This window comes from Aulonocara stuartgranti (assembly GCF_965226115.1).
Source record: "Aulonocara stuartgranti genome assembly, chromosome: 7".
Lineage (NCBI taxonomy): Eukaryota > Metazoa > Chordata > Actinopteri > Cichliformes > Cichlidae > Aulonocara > Aulonocara stuartgranti.
In genome coordinates this window covers 53,109,344-53,123,949 of record NC_138945.1, presented here as the reverse complement: position 1 = coordinate 53,123,949, position 14,606 = coordinate 53,109,344, and the positions used below count along the sequence as shown (strand labels likewise).

Sequence of the window (14,606 nt, the reverse complement as noted above, 5' to 3'; positions counted from 1 at the left end):
ATCAGTTCCCTCCTTGTGTCAGCAGGTTGATTCTGCATTTAGTTATTTACAGGAAGTCACAAAGAAAGTCAGATGACTGACAGCTTGACTTGGTGAATAATATGAAGGATTGAATATAAATAATGGATTAGTTGTTGCTTTTTGCCATGTTTATTTGGCCAAGTCGAAACTCACTGAATCCAGGAACTTGTGGCAGATCTCTTGCCCCTGATCCATGTTTTATTTCATGGAGGAATATCGAGTGTGTGACAAGACAAGGGAAGGGAGGGCGTTTTGGTCTGTTGCTGGAATGATGCAGTGTGATTCCCGTCCCTGCAGAGGGGTTACATATCTTAAAGAAGGGAAAGTGAAGACTTAATTGATAATATAAATAAGGACTCAAGCATCAGGTTATGTTTCAGTTTCATTTTTTTATTCCACAGAGAAATCCGTCCGAATTTCACGTAAATGTTGATGACAATTTTACATTGCCTTCGCCGTTTCCCTTTTCTGTGAAGGGCTCGGCGTGATGTCGTCGCCTCAGGTTAGTGCTGTGTCTGCAGCCGCAGGAGTGTTCACGGAATCACTGTGTGCAAAGATTGGAAGAACACCAGTAAAGTGTTCAGCTTTAGAAAGCCAACTTCTGTTATTTGTGGTTCTGTGGTGATGTGTTCCAGTATGCAATAACCAGTTTGATTCATTGGCTTACAGGACATCAAATCAGAGGGGATTGTGGAGTAATACCTGAACTTGTAGTCTGAAGGGAGAATCAGACCTAATCTGTAGTCTCTTCTGCTTCTGGAGATTTGCTTTTCAAGGACCCTGGCTGAGAAGCTGTGATCGCTGCATATGTAGCCCGCGAACAGCAGCTTCCCTCTGATATACATCTATCACATGAGCATATAAAAAGTACTTTACACGTCTGAAAGTGGAAGAAAACGCCTCTGCAGTCCCCCACTGCAGTTATTTTTACCCTCCCCACATGTAAAAATGTTAAGCAGGGAGGGCTTTTTTTTTTTTTCTGCAGAGAAGTGGTTTACAAAAACGTTTCACAACAAAGGTCATACATCATGAGGTTATTTTTAAGCTTTAGATTTCAACACAGATTGGCGTTGATGCGACACCACATCCTGTTATTTGTAATGTATGTGCTTTCAGAGTTTCTGAGTAGGGCCTGCTGACCTACATTATTTAAGTGCTGACAGTGTGTCATGTGACTATAACTCAGACCTTTATGTTTGATAGTGAAGGACGTTAGCAAACGTCACTGAAGCAGTTGTCATTAGAGCTCCCTTTTGTATTTCCTACTTTTAATACTTTTAATACTTTTACAGGAATGTTTGGACATCAGGGGAAAGTAGTGGAGCGGTGCTTGTTGCTGCCACCCAGTGGGGACCATGAAGGCGTGCACTTTGCATAGCATGCAGCTTTTGGACAAGTCTGCAGTAGGTTTACTGACCAGGACCGTGCCGGGAGCAGCTCTGTGTCGCTGGCGCAGCAGGATGTTCTTGGATTCGTAGCAGGGATTCTCCATTTCTATTTCATACCTCACCACACGAAAAGAGTCCATCTGACACTGGATTTTAAGAAAAAAAAAATCAACCTGTTACTGAATCTGACTGGCTCTAAGCAACACTGTTTTTACCCTTGAAAATGTGCCTCAGTATCACTAACATAACTCTTATTTTGCCTAGATTCACACCTGAGTGCAAGGCGATGTTCTGTGTTTGTTCTTCCTCCTGTAAAGATACTCCAGCGAGTCCTGGCCAAGCGTTGCGTGCGTGTCGACAGGCTGACGTGGACAAGTCACACACACAACAAGGATCTGTTGACTCTGTGGAGGCTGGCCCATAATGAGAGCATCATACTCCAGGTCTGTCACTACCGGCATTAGTTTAGTGCTGCAGCAGCAGCTCCTCCGCTGCCCTTCCCCCAGCAGTGCCGCTCTGAGTAGATCCGGGCACACTGTGAGGGGGACAGAGGGGGGGAACGGTGCCACTGCAGGAAGGAGGGTGACGGCGGCCATCTGCAATTCGGGATTATTTGGAAGAAAAACTGACCTGGGAGACAGGGAATCTGATGTTTTATAAGGCTACTAAAACATGTAGCAATTGACTTTTTTCATCAAACTAGAGCGTCTGGTCTTACTCTGGTTTGATGCTCCCGTAAATCCGAAGGGGTCCTAGCTGCGTGAATCCACGTTCCTTCTTTTCAGGCTTTCTAGGTGTCCTGACAACAAACAGGTCAAAAAAAAGTTAAACTGTTCTTTAGTGTGCCTTTCAATAATGCAGCAAAGATCTAGTGCAAGTGTAGCACAAGTGAAGCACTGAAACTGCTCCGCAATGTGTTTCTGTTACTGCAGCTCAAGAATAACTAAAGCAGGTGCCGTTATAACTCGCTGGTTGAGCAGGTAATCCATACACTGTAAAGCAGTTTTTGTCCCCGCTGGCCTCTCGGCTAAGTCCATCATGAAAAATACATGTTTTAAAATCTCAATGAGACTTTTACCTGGATAAATAAATAATATATATAAATTCTCTTTAGTGTGTTTACTTGGTTAAGTTATCCAGAGTAGAAACATCCAGATATCGCTGTATGTCACATCATTTTCACACATCCACTGGAGCACTGAGCCCTTCTAAATGTCGCCCAGTGGAGCTGTATGTCGGGAGGAAAATGTCCAACTCATTAAATGTTTTTCAAACTGCTACATCTTCAGGGTGAAGACTGTGTAATGTTTAATTTCATCTCTGTGAGAGTAGCGAAGGTATTTGCCCAGTGAATTTACAGAGCACCATCGGGTGCCATGTGTCCTGTTTCTAGCAGTTTTGGAAATCGACTGAAGAGCAAAATCTCCTGAAAATGTCAGAAAATGTCCTGACCTGATCCTCCTAACATAACATTGTTCAGAGTTTGTGTGTGGAAATGGCTTTAGCGTGCACCTAGGCAGGACAACGGGAAAGTCCGGCGCTCTTTCGGCTGATTGCGACAGGTGTCCGTGAAGCTCCCGAAACTCATCTCTGCTATCCTCCGGCTGGACAGGGTTAGCATTTACTCGTTCAGGTAGCTTCACAGAGGGCAGAGCAGCTGACTGTGCCTCTTTTCTCGGCCTGGTCCTCGGTGGGGCATCTGGCATCCGCTTTGAGCCAGGACACTTGATACCTGAAGGAGAGGAAGAGGTCACTCAGAAATGCACACAGATACAGAGTTGCACAGATGACCGTGAACAAGATCCTCATGGAACTATTCAATAATGTCGAGTTTGCAGGATAAAGTGATCCTGTAACTTTTTGCTTCATTGAACTATTCCAAGCAGCTCCGACCAGGTCAGGTTTTCTTGATGTTACAACCAGCTGTTGCAGTTTTATCACATGTGGGGAGAACAGGGTGAATGTCAGAGAAGCTAGAGAGGCTATGTTTGGAAGCTGTGAGCGTGTAAGTACCGACAGCCACACGATAACAGTCCAACCAATCTTCCACGGTTTTGTGTACTCTTTGCTGAAGCCTGATCAGTGTCCCGCTAGGATGACCTCCTCTTTTCCAGTGTGCTGACGACTCCTCCTGCCTCTTCCCTTCTCTCACCATCTGGAGAGCATCCCGAGAGCACACCGACTTCTGCCACACAACATTATGTGCGCATGGTAGATTATGTTATGTAAAGCATTTAGCTAGCTGCTCTATACACAGCAACCACCGACTATTTGTGCACAAACGCACTGGTGGCTATTAAGCTAACTGCTCCTCTTTATCTAATCAGCTGTTTGATTCACTGTTTGTGTCACTTTTTCACTCAGACACAATCATCTGATCATTAAAAGTGTCTTACATGTGTCAGTGGGGGATACAGGAGGTCTTGAGCAGCATCAGAGATAAACGTTTCCCGAGTCTTCAAATAAGACTGCAAATGCAGAACTGATATTACAGAGAAATATTTTAGCTTCCTCAATATCAAGGTGAAAAACAATGTAATCTTACTGTTTCCTTTGGCTGATTAAGGTGAGACCGAGCAGAAAGCGGAAGCTGGGCGGTTTCATTTTCACACCTGAAGGTGAGCACTGCAGACGTACCGCTGGACAGACTCACAGACACGTGATCAGAAATCTGCAGGAGACAAGCAAACACTTTTATCGGTTATTAGAAAATGAAAACCCTAAAGAACAGCAAAGTGGCATAAAGAGTTAGCAAGTCCTCCTGTCTTTGTCGCCTGAAACGATCCAATCTAAAGCAAAGAAACCCTGCAGACAATAAAATATGAATCTCTACGTCCTGTCAGAGACAGTTAGTGTTGCTGGGATTTATGCATGAGTAGGAAATCTACACCGTAGCTACATCGTAACCGCAAACCCCACTGAAACCCTACAAAGTGAGCTGATGTGCATGAGAGTGGATTATATATCCTGAACACTAAAGTATAACATTGACAACAAAACTCCCCCATCATATTTTTATGATTTTTTTCCAAGTCTCTTGTGGTTATAGTACCATAACATATGATTTAGCATATGTAATTCCAAAGGCAAAAACCACAGGGACCAAAAATCATTTAGATAGTTTGCTAAAAAAAAATGTAATATTCATATTTATTTTCAACTTAGTAATTTTTTAAAGGTTTTTCAGATGTAAAAGCATTCTTGCCTAACAAAATGAGGAGTGCTGCATAAAATGTTTTTATTATTTCATTGAAATTCAATAAAAAAAAAATCAATCAGCTGCCTCCCCAGAAATATAAGTACACACTGTACTGCCAGTTCCTCCTGTGTGTCTCTGGCTACTTTTGCTCCGAATTTTTCAGTTTATTGATGAGAGAATAGCAACAACAACATCGAGAGGAGTTTAATTCGTAGACCCCACCTGTATTGCAATCTTTTCCCTGTGATATGGCTTCCAACTCCACTCCTTAGTTTTGTTTCCATAAATATCGCACACGAATCCACCGTTCTGGTCCCACAGTGCTGTGACGGCCGAGCTGCATTAACAGTTACAAAAGATTTAAAACAAACAGGCGAAGCATGTGCAACAGAATTTTGTTATACGTGTATTTTTACATGTTACTTCATATTTTTCAGTAAGAAAAAAAAAATGAAAAGAATGGAAGCCACCTGGCATGCACTCACCTGAGAGGATGCGTGACGGCCCCGCGCCCAAATGCTGTAATAGTCGCGAGGATGGTGGGAAATTGGCTGTCAGTGAACACATTGGTATAGAAGCCTCCGCAGGGCAGGCCTGAGTGACTCTGGCACACTGCCATGCAACCAGATGGGTAACTGAGGGGCCACAATTACAGGTCATAAGGTCAGCAGCAGTGACACATTTTCCATATGCCCAAATCCGCCTTTAATTCTGGACACTCATTAAAATTGAAATCTTTATGAATAAACATGATGAGAAAAAGATGATACTATATGAATGAGGAGCCATCGTTGATCCTGTAGTGCAGTTTTTGCCGGGCAGGATCCTGCTGTTTCACTTCTGGTATCTGTGGCATCCCGTTGACTAAAGAGGAAGGATGGTCCTTTCTTCTCCTGCGTGTCACGTTAGCCTTCGTATCCCCATAGTGACGGAGGATAAGCTGTTCGTTCGGATCCAGCTCAGTTGTTGGCAGTTTTCTACGTTAAAAAAAATACGGTTAAGTGTAAACGTTTTTGGACAAATGTGACTTTTGTCGTTTTCGTGTGAGTGTTCTTGACTGGGTTAGATGTTGTGAAGGGGTTTTTTTGAACCATGGAAATAAGCCGTCATCTTTTGGTGTTGTTCTATTTGTTGATTTTGCTACTCCTAAAGTTTTTGCTCCGTCTCTGATAGGTTTGTTTTTTCCCCATCTTCAGATGGCCTTTGCTTTTACTGACCTTTCTTTGGACCTCATATTGAGAATTTAAATGAAAAACTATCAAATGCAATTGCATCATTTGAAATCAACTCCAGATCTTTTATCTGCCCAATTAGTCATGAGATAAAGAGGGAATCGACCTCATTTGACCATCAAACAGTTCCAAACAGTTTATGTGCAACCTTTGTCAAACCCTTTGAAATAAAACTAAAAGTCAGCACTTCAACCACATATTGACTGTTTGATTTCAGATCCCCTGTGTTGTGTACAGAGGCAAAATTACAAATAAATGTGTCACTGTCCAAAAGCCTATGGACCTTAACGTATATTAAACAATGCATGTGAAAGTACTGGATTATATTGCTTTAACCAGATAAGGATTTCAGTAACTGATGACCAAATGTAAAATAGCCTGAAATTCAATCAAAATGGATTCATCAGATCAGCCGACCAACAGGATCTGATCATTTGGAAATGCAAATGCTATTAATGCAGAAACAGACGCTGACAACTCACTCTGGATCTTTTGCTCCCTGCAGTCTCTCCACCACCCACTGATACACACTGATCCTGTTCAGCACATCACTGGAGGCCTGATTAGGCTGAGCGATCAAACCTGCACACAAAACACACGACACAGCGGAGGCAGTGACAGAGTCATCTACGCAGTGCTGCAGCTGCATGTCATACCTGCATGTTTACACTTACTGGATGAGATGGAGGGAGTGGCTGCTGTGGAGCTGCGAGCTGTTTAAGAGCAAGAATGTGAAACTTAGTCTTAGAAGGATTATAATACAATTTCCAAGGAATTTCACGTAAATGCACTCCAAACTCAGAGTGCAATGCTCAGAGAAACTGCAAAAAGAAAACAAACAAACAAACAAACAAAAAAAAAACAAGAGCTACATCTCAGTTTCTACATGCCTCACAAAAGAAGACTGAACAAGTATGGGCTGTTGGAAAGGTCCAATTGGGGGGGGGGGGATTAGATGGATACCTTCCTGGTATGTTATCTTCCCTTGTAGTGTTTTTATGGCCACAGAAATGTGCCTGAAATTATTTCTTTTACCTCTACTGCATCTTGGCTCGCTCTTTTTCACATGTGGGTTTAGTTTGGCTCGCGACTTTCTCCCTGTGAAACCAGCACTTCTTGCTGCGCACGGGTTCTCCTCTGCCGTTTCCTCCCGGCCGCTGGCTGACACCTGGCGGGGAGGTTGCTGCAGCTTCGGGGAGCCCACAGACTTCGGTAGCTTGTCAGTCAGTTTGGGACTTGAACGCAGCGCCCCTGCAGTCAGATCGTGCCAGGAGCAGTTCAGAATATTTACAACCCCGTGAGGAAGACGCCTCTCATCAGCCCACCTATGCTGCCAAAGCAGGCGAGCCAATTCATTTAATAACTGAGGCGCTGCTTGCTTGTATGCCTCGATCGAACCGTTCAGGGTTAAAGCAGCAGACGATGTGCCAGGTTTATCGCCTTCTTCCTCCCTTCCCTCGTTCTCCTCCAGATTACTATGAGAAAATAAGACAGGTTATTTACAGTAAACCACGTTTCCTTCTCCTCCTCCTTTTTTCGGATGCTCCCACAGCAGATCATCTCTGTCAGAATGTGCAAGCCTCTAATTACCTTCGTATCCTGCCCTCGAATTGTGCTCCTCCATTTATCACACTCAAATGTAAAATGTTTCCTCGCTCTCCTTTAACTCGATTTCGTCCTGCTGGCTGCAGAGAGGCAAGTGGACGGTAAAAGTTGTGCTCTTTCTTTTAAACTACACAGTCAGCAAAACGCATCCTCACCTCACCTGATCAAAGAAATAAAAGGGCCCCCGTCTGCCTTCTGTCCCACCAGAAGAACTCATTTCCCGTTACAAAGGGAGAAATCCCCCACACTGTATCTCTTTGCAGCAAAGCAAAAGTAACCTAGCTGAGAAAAAGTGCTTCAAGATCAACATTTCACTCCAGCAAATACCCCCCTCTCCGTTCATGTTCTCGCCTTGTTGCTTGGATACGCACTTCTCGCGTTACGCACGTTAATGATCGACTCTGGGCATCAAATTGAATCTGTGACAGTGCAAACAACAATACGTTACTCTCAATAACAGATAAGGTGTCGAGCGTTTGGCAATGTGGACACACAAAGAGAAAGAAAGGGCGCGCAGGTTGATACTGAGGAGCTGCAGCAGTCAGGTGTGCGCTGGGCTGCCAGGTAACCTGAAACTCAGCCGCTGGACGATCGGAGAAAGTGATGAGTCCAGCACAGTGCAGCTTTTAAAGGCCACACACCGGGACAGGACTGTCACATACATCTGAGCATCACAGGAACTGTGAGTCCAAACAATGTAACTCTAAAAATCTGATGACGATTGAAACTTTTTTTTTTCTTTTTTCTTTTTTTTTTTTGCTGCTTGGCGCACAGGAGGATCGTCTTCTTCTGTTCTGGTTAAGTTGTTGCATAGAGATCGTCTAATAGCTCGTTATTGGCTGAAGCTCCCTCCAGCACACTTTTCTGCTTTGACCACTGGAGGCTCCCAGCAGCTTATGCGTCACTTCGTCTCTTAGCCGCTGATCATGGCGGAGCTACAGTTCCAGGCTGAAGTGGAGCCTCAACTTCTCAATGGGGATGACTTGAACGAGGAAAGAGAAGAAGCGGACGCCTCGGAATCGGTAAAGAAAAAAAGAAGAAAGAAGAAGAGGAGCAGAACCACAGCGCCAGGTAAGGAGCGCATTTTGCGGTTAGAGGATCCTTTTAAAGAAAATAGCGCAAAAAAAAAAAAAAAAATTCCCCTTACTGCTCGGTGTTGTGCAGAGCATTAAGTGTACTGGACATGAGACTTTTTCAACCTGTCAGAGGGTATTCCTGTCCAGATGTCCCAACTCTCAGCGGCTGCTGCTGAAGCTGAGGGCGCTCATCTGGAAACGGGACAGACTCCGAAAATGAAATGTAACGTCAAAAATGGATTGGAAGCTGTCACTTGAAGATATGAGGGGAATAAATGTAACTTGCCCAGATTAAATATGTTTGATCCTATAATTCTCCACATAATCTGCGTGAAATTATGTAATAGACCCACAGTTGTAGTGCAATACGATGACATGTTGCCAGTTGCAGCATTACTGCTTCATCAGCAGTAAAATCCCAAAAGGTTAAGTTGCTGAAGCTGCCCTAAGTCAAGCGTGGTCCTCACAGCTCTGTCTATGAAGGGCTAAATGTCATAATGCTGCAAGCTGCATATGCCCTTGAGGATACTGACTTCTCAAGGCAAGAAATTATTCACACATCCTGCCAAGTTCAGATCATGGTAGATGCACTTTCTTGAATGGACTCTGAACCACAGATAATTTACTCCCTCTGTGTATGTGTGTGTGCGTGCATGCACGTCCATGTTCACCTGCACATGCATGCACGGCATTGTGTGACTTTGCAGCAGGGACAAGCGAGGCTGAGGGGGATAGAGACGCCGGAGGTGTTGGTGATGTGACAAAACAGTTGGAACAGCAAACGCTGGAGGACAAAGAAAGGGCCGAGGATGGAGAAGAAGGTATCTTCTTATTACAGCCGCCCACTATCAGCATCATTGTCTGCAGCGGTCATGCTGCTGGACTTCAAGTCCCAGAAAGTGCACTGTGAAATTCAGCTGATCATATCTGCAATGTGATATTTGATTTTCAGTAGCACTCTGGGAATTGTGCCCAAACGCCTGTCGATATTTCTCACTTTGCAAACTGTATTGAAACTAATGATGCTTTCAACAGATGGGGACGAGGGAGAGAACTCAGCTGGAAAAAAGAAGAGGAAGAAGAAGAAGAAGAAAGGATGTAAGCTATTTTTTTTCCCGTAGCGCACCAAAATGCACCAAGAATTTAAATTCTTCACTCAGCAAGAGGATTTTTCTTATTGTTTGTTCATTTAAAAAGCAAACACACGCACACTTAAGATATTAAGTAGATATGTAGCATTTGTTGATAGCATTGAAAGATCGTTCAGTAAAATCTTTGCGGTTGTGTATGAGCATCGGCGTGTATTCGAAAACAGACGTCACTGCGTTGAAAGCGCTTTGGAACACCAGATGATTGCAAACAGAGCACAACAGCAGTTTGTCTTTTTTAAATCCATGTCATTAGTCGTCAGTATTGCAACATGCAGTCGGACAAAACTGCATGTTGTTCAGACAGGACGATATGAATGACTTCCCCAGCACTGTAATTCTCTTTCTGTACCAGAATGCCAGGCATTGTTCTCTTAAAGTCAAAATATCAATGTCATGAGCACAAGGGCTCATAACTTGTTAACGTGTTTTATTTCCCCTCTCCTGCTGCTTTTTCCTCTGCTCCGCCTTTTCTGTATCTGGGCCACAGTGAAGGGACAGACTGACCCTCCCTCAGTCCCTATTTGTGAGCTGTATCCCAACGGAGACTTTCCAAAGGGAGAGGAGTGTGAATATCCCCCATCAAAAGACGGGTGTGTGTGACCTCTACGTTGTTCCTTCCGTCTTCCGTTGTGTGGCATTCCTACATTTAACTTAGGTCCCACTTTCCGCCTATCCATACAGGCTATAATATACTAATTGATCGTGTTTCCAGTAAAGATGTAAATCCATTCTCTTTTTTTTTTTTAGTATGTTTTGCTGCAGTTAAAAATATCAGCACTGTTTTCACCTGTGCAGTGTTTTTTTCAGGGAGCATGTGTCATAGCCTCATTACAAACATTTGTATAATGAGAAAATAATGAGTGCCTCCTCTCCGTGGTGCTCCCCTGCACCCACCCCCAGGCGCAGCGCAGCGTGGCGGACCACCAGCGAGGAGAAGCGGGCCCTGGACAGGGCTAACGAGGAAATGTGGAATGATTTCAGGCAGGCAGCCGAGGCACACCGGCAGGTCCGTGCGTATGTCATGAGCTGGATCAAACCAGGGATGACCATGATAGAGATCTGGTGAGAAACACGCTGATTTGTCTTTGAGAGTTATTGATATGGTCTGAGAAGATGAGAATGTGATTAAGACCTTGAAAGAAAGGGAGGATCTGCTCCCACCTTTTCTCCTCTGAATGTTTTACCTGGCTTCTCTCTAACATCTGCTGCCTCTTTGTGTTTCTTTCTGCTTCTGTCAGTGAGAAGCTGGAAGACTGCTCCAGGCGGCTCATCAAAGAAGATGGGTTAAAGGCGGGCCTGGCTTTCCCCACAGGCTGCTCCATCAACCACTGCGCAGCCCACTACACCCCAAACGCCGGAGACCCGACTGTGCTGCGCTACGACGACGTCTGCAAAATTGACTTTGGAACGCACATCAACGGTGAGAGCTCGCTAATAACTTTTTAAGTGCTTTTTCAAGTTACGGTCTCCCATTCCCCATTTGGCACGGTGGAGTGATGATTGCCTTATGATTCTGGCCGCCTGGAATAAACTGTTCTCATAAGTTAATTAACGTCCTCTTTTTCTGGATGAATACATGCTGAATGTTTCTGCAAAAAAAAAAAAAGTGTAAAAAAATGAAAATAATTAGCCGCTGCCGGCACTAACCAAACTGTTTGGTATTTTCAGGTCGAATAATAGACTGTGCCTTCACCGTCACTTTCAATCCAAAGTACGACCGACTGCTGGAGGCTGTGAGAGACGCAACCAACACTGGCATCAGGGTAATAGGGCCCGTCCTCCCATGCACCGTGCTTACACAAAGACTTATGAAAAAAAACGAGAATCATCAAACCAGATCACAGTTTAGGTTATAATTCATATCTAGTCTGAAATGCAACTGTGATAACGGGTGACGATAATTCTGAAATAACGGCACAAATCATAACGTACAGTGGCGTGTAATAATTCAGGGTGACATAAAATGTGCACGCTGTTGAATTCCTGCCAGCTGCAGGGGACACACGGTTAAAATCTGATGTAATCTTATAGTGAGAAAGCATAAAAGCAATCAAGTGTAAAATAGAAATGCATGGATATACAGCAACTGAACAGCGCATAACGCAAAAAAAACAATAATTTATATTTTTTTATTAAACATGTGGCTGGAAAAAGATGATGTCTCACTTAAATGTGACTACTTTGGTACCTGATGTTACCTGATGATGCTCAGACTGGATATATTAAAGGCTGTCAGTATACGATTCACTTATTCAGAGTTAGTTCCCCCTCAAAAATCAGAAAAAAAAGAAGTGGGATGTGATTCTTACTCTCCAGACCTTCAGTGTGCGATGGATGGCGTGTTATTTACTGACGTGTGTGTGCAAACTCTGATCTGTCCCAGTTCGCCGGAATTGATGTGCGCCTGTGCGATGTTGGCGAGACCATTCAGGAGGTGATGGAGTCTTATGAAGTGGAGATAGATGGGAAAACATATCAAGGTAAAATAAAAATGATGCCATGCTTCATCCTTTTTAATCACGAACAAGGCTTAGAGCTGCTTCCTGTTTATGAAACCCTCTGTGTGCCGCTCTCTGACAGTGAAGCCGGTAAGAAATCTCAACGGCCACTCTATTGGACAATACAGGATACACTCAGGGAAGACGGTCCCTATCGTAAAAGGTGGAGAAGCCACAAGGATGGAGGTTTGTACACCATTTACCACAGATTACACGTGGATTAGACTGTGGGGCCCAAATTAAAAAACTGCAGACCTCTTTTTTTTTTTTACTAAAGCGTTTGAAATTAAACCTTTTCCACCTGACTGACCTTGCGTGAATGCAAATGGACCCTTTTTAATTCTTAAGTGCAACTGGACGAACATGTGGCTGGTTAGGGTTACGACGGGGTCTGGAGAAATGTTCCAATTCGCCGCTTTAACAGCTTCTCGGTCACCCTCCTAAGCACCCTAATTACACTTTTTAATGGAATTAGCGGCCCCATCGAGTTGCAACACGTGTTAGCACACCAGCCACTCGTTTCAATCGTGGGCATCAAGAGTTCATTAACGGGGCCAAGGAGAAAGACGGCTTCGCATTATGCAGGGAACTAAAGTGAGCCTGTGCCTGGCTGCACAGCTGTGGTGCATGGCTGGGGTTTTATCTTGGACAGAAGTGGGCATTTTAATTGGGAAGTTGCTGCGTCAAGCCTTTCACCTGATGGTTCCAGGAGAGTTGAGGAGGGGTTGATGCTGATGTGGCAGCTTTGTGTATTGTATTTTTAGCTAAAGTGTGTTGGTGTAAAGGGGCAATTACCCTCTTTGTGATCAGAGAGTGGCAGCTGGGTGTGCCACGGGGACTGCTAGCACTTTGACTGATTATCGGTGCAGCGAGAAAGGGCGTCTCAGTGCTATCAGCTCGTACCACGGGGGACTCCGACAGCAGTCACGTGCTGATAGAGAAGCAAAGTGCCAGTGAGATCCGACCAATCAACAGCTGAAAAGAGCACTACCGCCCTTTAATAGACTCCACACGAATATGTCATCGGCTGACAACTTGAGGTTTTTGTTAAATTTGCTCTCAGCCTCCCCTCCTCCCTCTAAAGTGCTTTTGTCCTATGAGTGCTCAATGACACCTGCCCTGCTCTAACAGTCTTTCATTTCTGCACTTTAAAGTCCTCGTCTCTTTTTGCTTCTTTTGCTGCTTCTCAGGAAGGTGAAGCTTATGCCATCGAGACATTTGGCAGCACTGGAAGAGGTGCTGTCCACGATGACATGGAGTGCTCGCATTACATGAAAAACTTCAACGTGGGACACGTGCCAATAAGGTTTCTGTTTTCACCTCATCGCCTCGTGCTTTGTTTTTATACGGTGGCTTTCTTCGATCTCCAGTTTGTCACGTTTCTCTCACCTCTCTTTCCGTGTCGCCACCAACACCGCAGACTTCCGAGGGCTAAACATCTGCTGAACGTGATCAATGAGAATTTTGGCACTCTGGCATTCTGCCGCCGCTGGCTGGACCGCCTGGGAGAGAGCAAGTACCTCATGGCGTTGAAGAATCTGTGCGACCTTGGCATCATAGACCCGTACCCACCTCTCTGCGACATCAAGGGCAGCTACACCGCCCAGTATGAGCACACCATCCTACTCAGGCCCACATGCAAAGAGGTGGTGAGCCGGGGCGACGACTACTAAGCATGCGCCAAAATCCACAACGAACCAGGAGACGACAGACTTCTTCAGACTGACAGCAAATATGCAATATTTCTCTGACCTAAATTTCCAGTGCTTGAATACCTTTAGATAATTGTTTTAGCAAAAAAAAAAAAAAGACTCTCATGAAGTTAGCTGAGATAGTTTTGTTTCATTTCTTTCTCTCTCTCCAAAGGATCAAGCCAATAGTAAAAAGGGCATATCTTTAACTGATTCAGCGTTGTCATTTTAGCTTTTTGATGTGCTGCTTTTAGGTAATATGCAAAAGAGATTTATGCAAAAGAATCATGCAAAAAAAAGGAGGTTTAGGTGCTCGCACCTTGCCTGAACATGCTGTGCTTTATTGCCTTGTTAAGCTCATGTGAGGAAAACGGAACCGCTATCAAATATTTATACTTCTACATTTCTTTGCTTTATTTTAATTTGAGGCAGTTTTATAAGAAATAAATTGTTATAAATCTTGCATCCAATGCTGCATTCAAGTTCATGGAGCTCTCTGGCAGCTCTAGAGACATCACCGATACACAGCAGTTTTACAGTTTATTAGGAAGACTACTCCAATACCTAATGCAGGCTGTGCTGCAGTGCTGAAACCTGAGGAAAAACCTCCGTCTTAAGAAAGAGTTTGACCAAAAATAAACATTACAACAGTGAATGTTTATTGTTTCCACTTATATTGCTCCCTCTTTTCTTAGCTAGTAAGCAAAAATGTCAAATGATGTCAAACTTTAACCACGTACATGTG

The 14,606-nt window shown here is 44.1% G+C and overlaps 2 protein-coding genes across 5 annotated transcripts; one reads left to right on the top strand and one right to left on the bottom strand.

Annotated features, from left to right (window-relative positions):
• Positions 1–365: 365 nt before the first annotated feature.
• On the bottom strand, positions 366–7,695 carry LOC309709771 (uncharacterized protein C3orf20-like). Of its 4 annotated transcripts, XM_082538594.1 has the most exons (17): positions 7,606–7,695; positions 7,431–7,525; positions 6,876–7,315; positions 6,515–6,553; positions 6,323–6,422; positions 5,379–5,585; positions 5,094–5,243; positions 4,831–4,945; positions 3,955–4,080; positions 3,806–3,877; positions 3,423–3,594; positions 2,922–3,141; positions 2,128–2,208; positions 1,682–2,039; positions 1,439–1,555; positions 724–866; positions 366–565 (listed from the first exon to the last, which is right to left on the bottom strand). In XM_082538594.1, exons 1-17 carry the CDS (start codon positions 7,660–7,662, stop codon positions 520–522), a joined length of 2,538 nt encoding a protein of 845 aa, XP_082394720.1. In that variant the 5' UTR covers positions 7,663–7,695; the 3' UTR covers positions 366–519. The 4 variants fall into 4 exon arrangements, with proteins under 4 accessions (XP_082394720.1, XP_082394718.1, XP_082394719.1 ...); XM_082538592.1 differs by having other exon boundaries at positions 366–866; XM_082538593.1 differs by lacking the exon at positions 3,806–3,877 and having other exon boundaries at positions 366–866.
• A 601-nt stretch (positions 7,696–8,296) lies between these two features.
• Positions 8,297–14,527, top strand: LOC309709775 (methionine aminopeptidase 2-like). Its single transcript, XM_082538604.1, has 11 exons — positions 8,297–8,516; positions 9,229–9,342; positions 9,557–9,619; positions 10,160–10,262; positions 10,573–10,734; positions 10,911–11,092; positions 11,341–11,435; positions 12,056–12,152; positions 12,253–12,356; positions 13,361–13,476; positions 13,591–14,527. The coding sequence occupies exons 1-11, from the start codon at positions 8,372–8,374 to the stop codon at positions 13,841–13,843; spliced, it is 1,434 nt and encodes a 477-aa protein (XP_082394730.1). The 5' UTR covers positions 8,297–8,371; the 3' UTR covers positions 13,844–14,527.
• Positions 14,528–14,606: the final 79 nt, after the last annotated feature.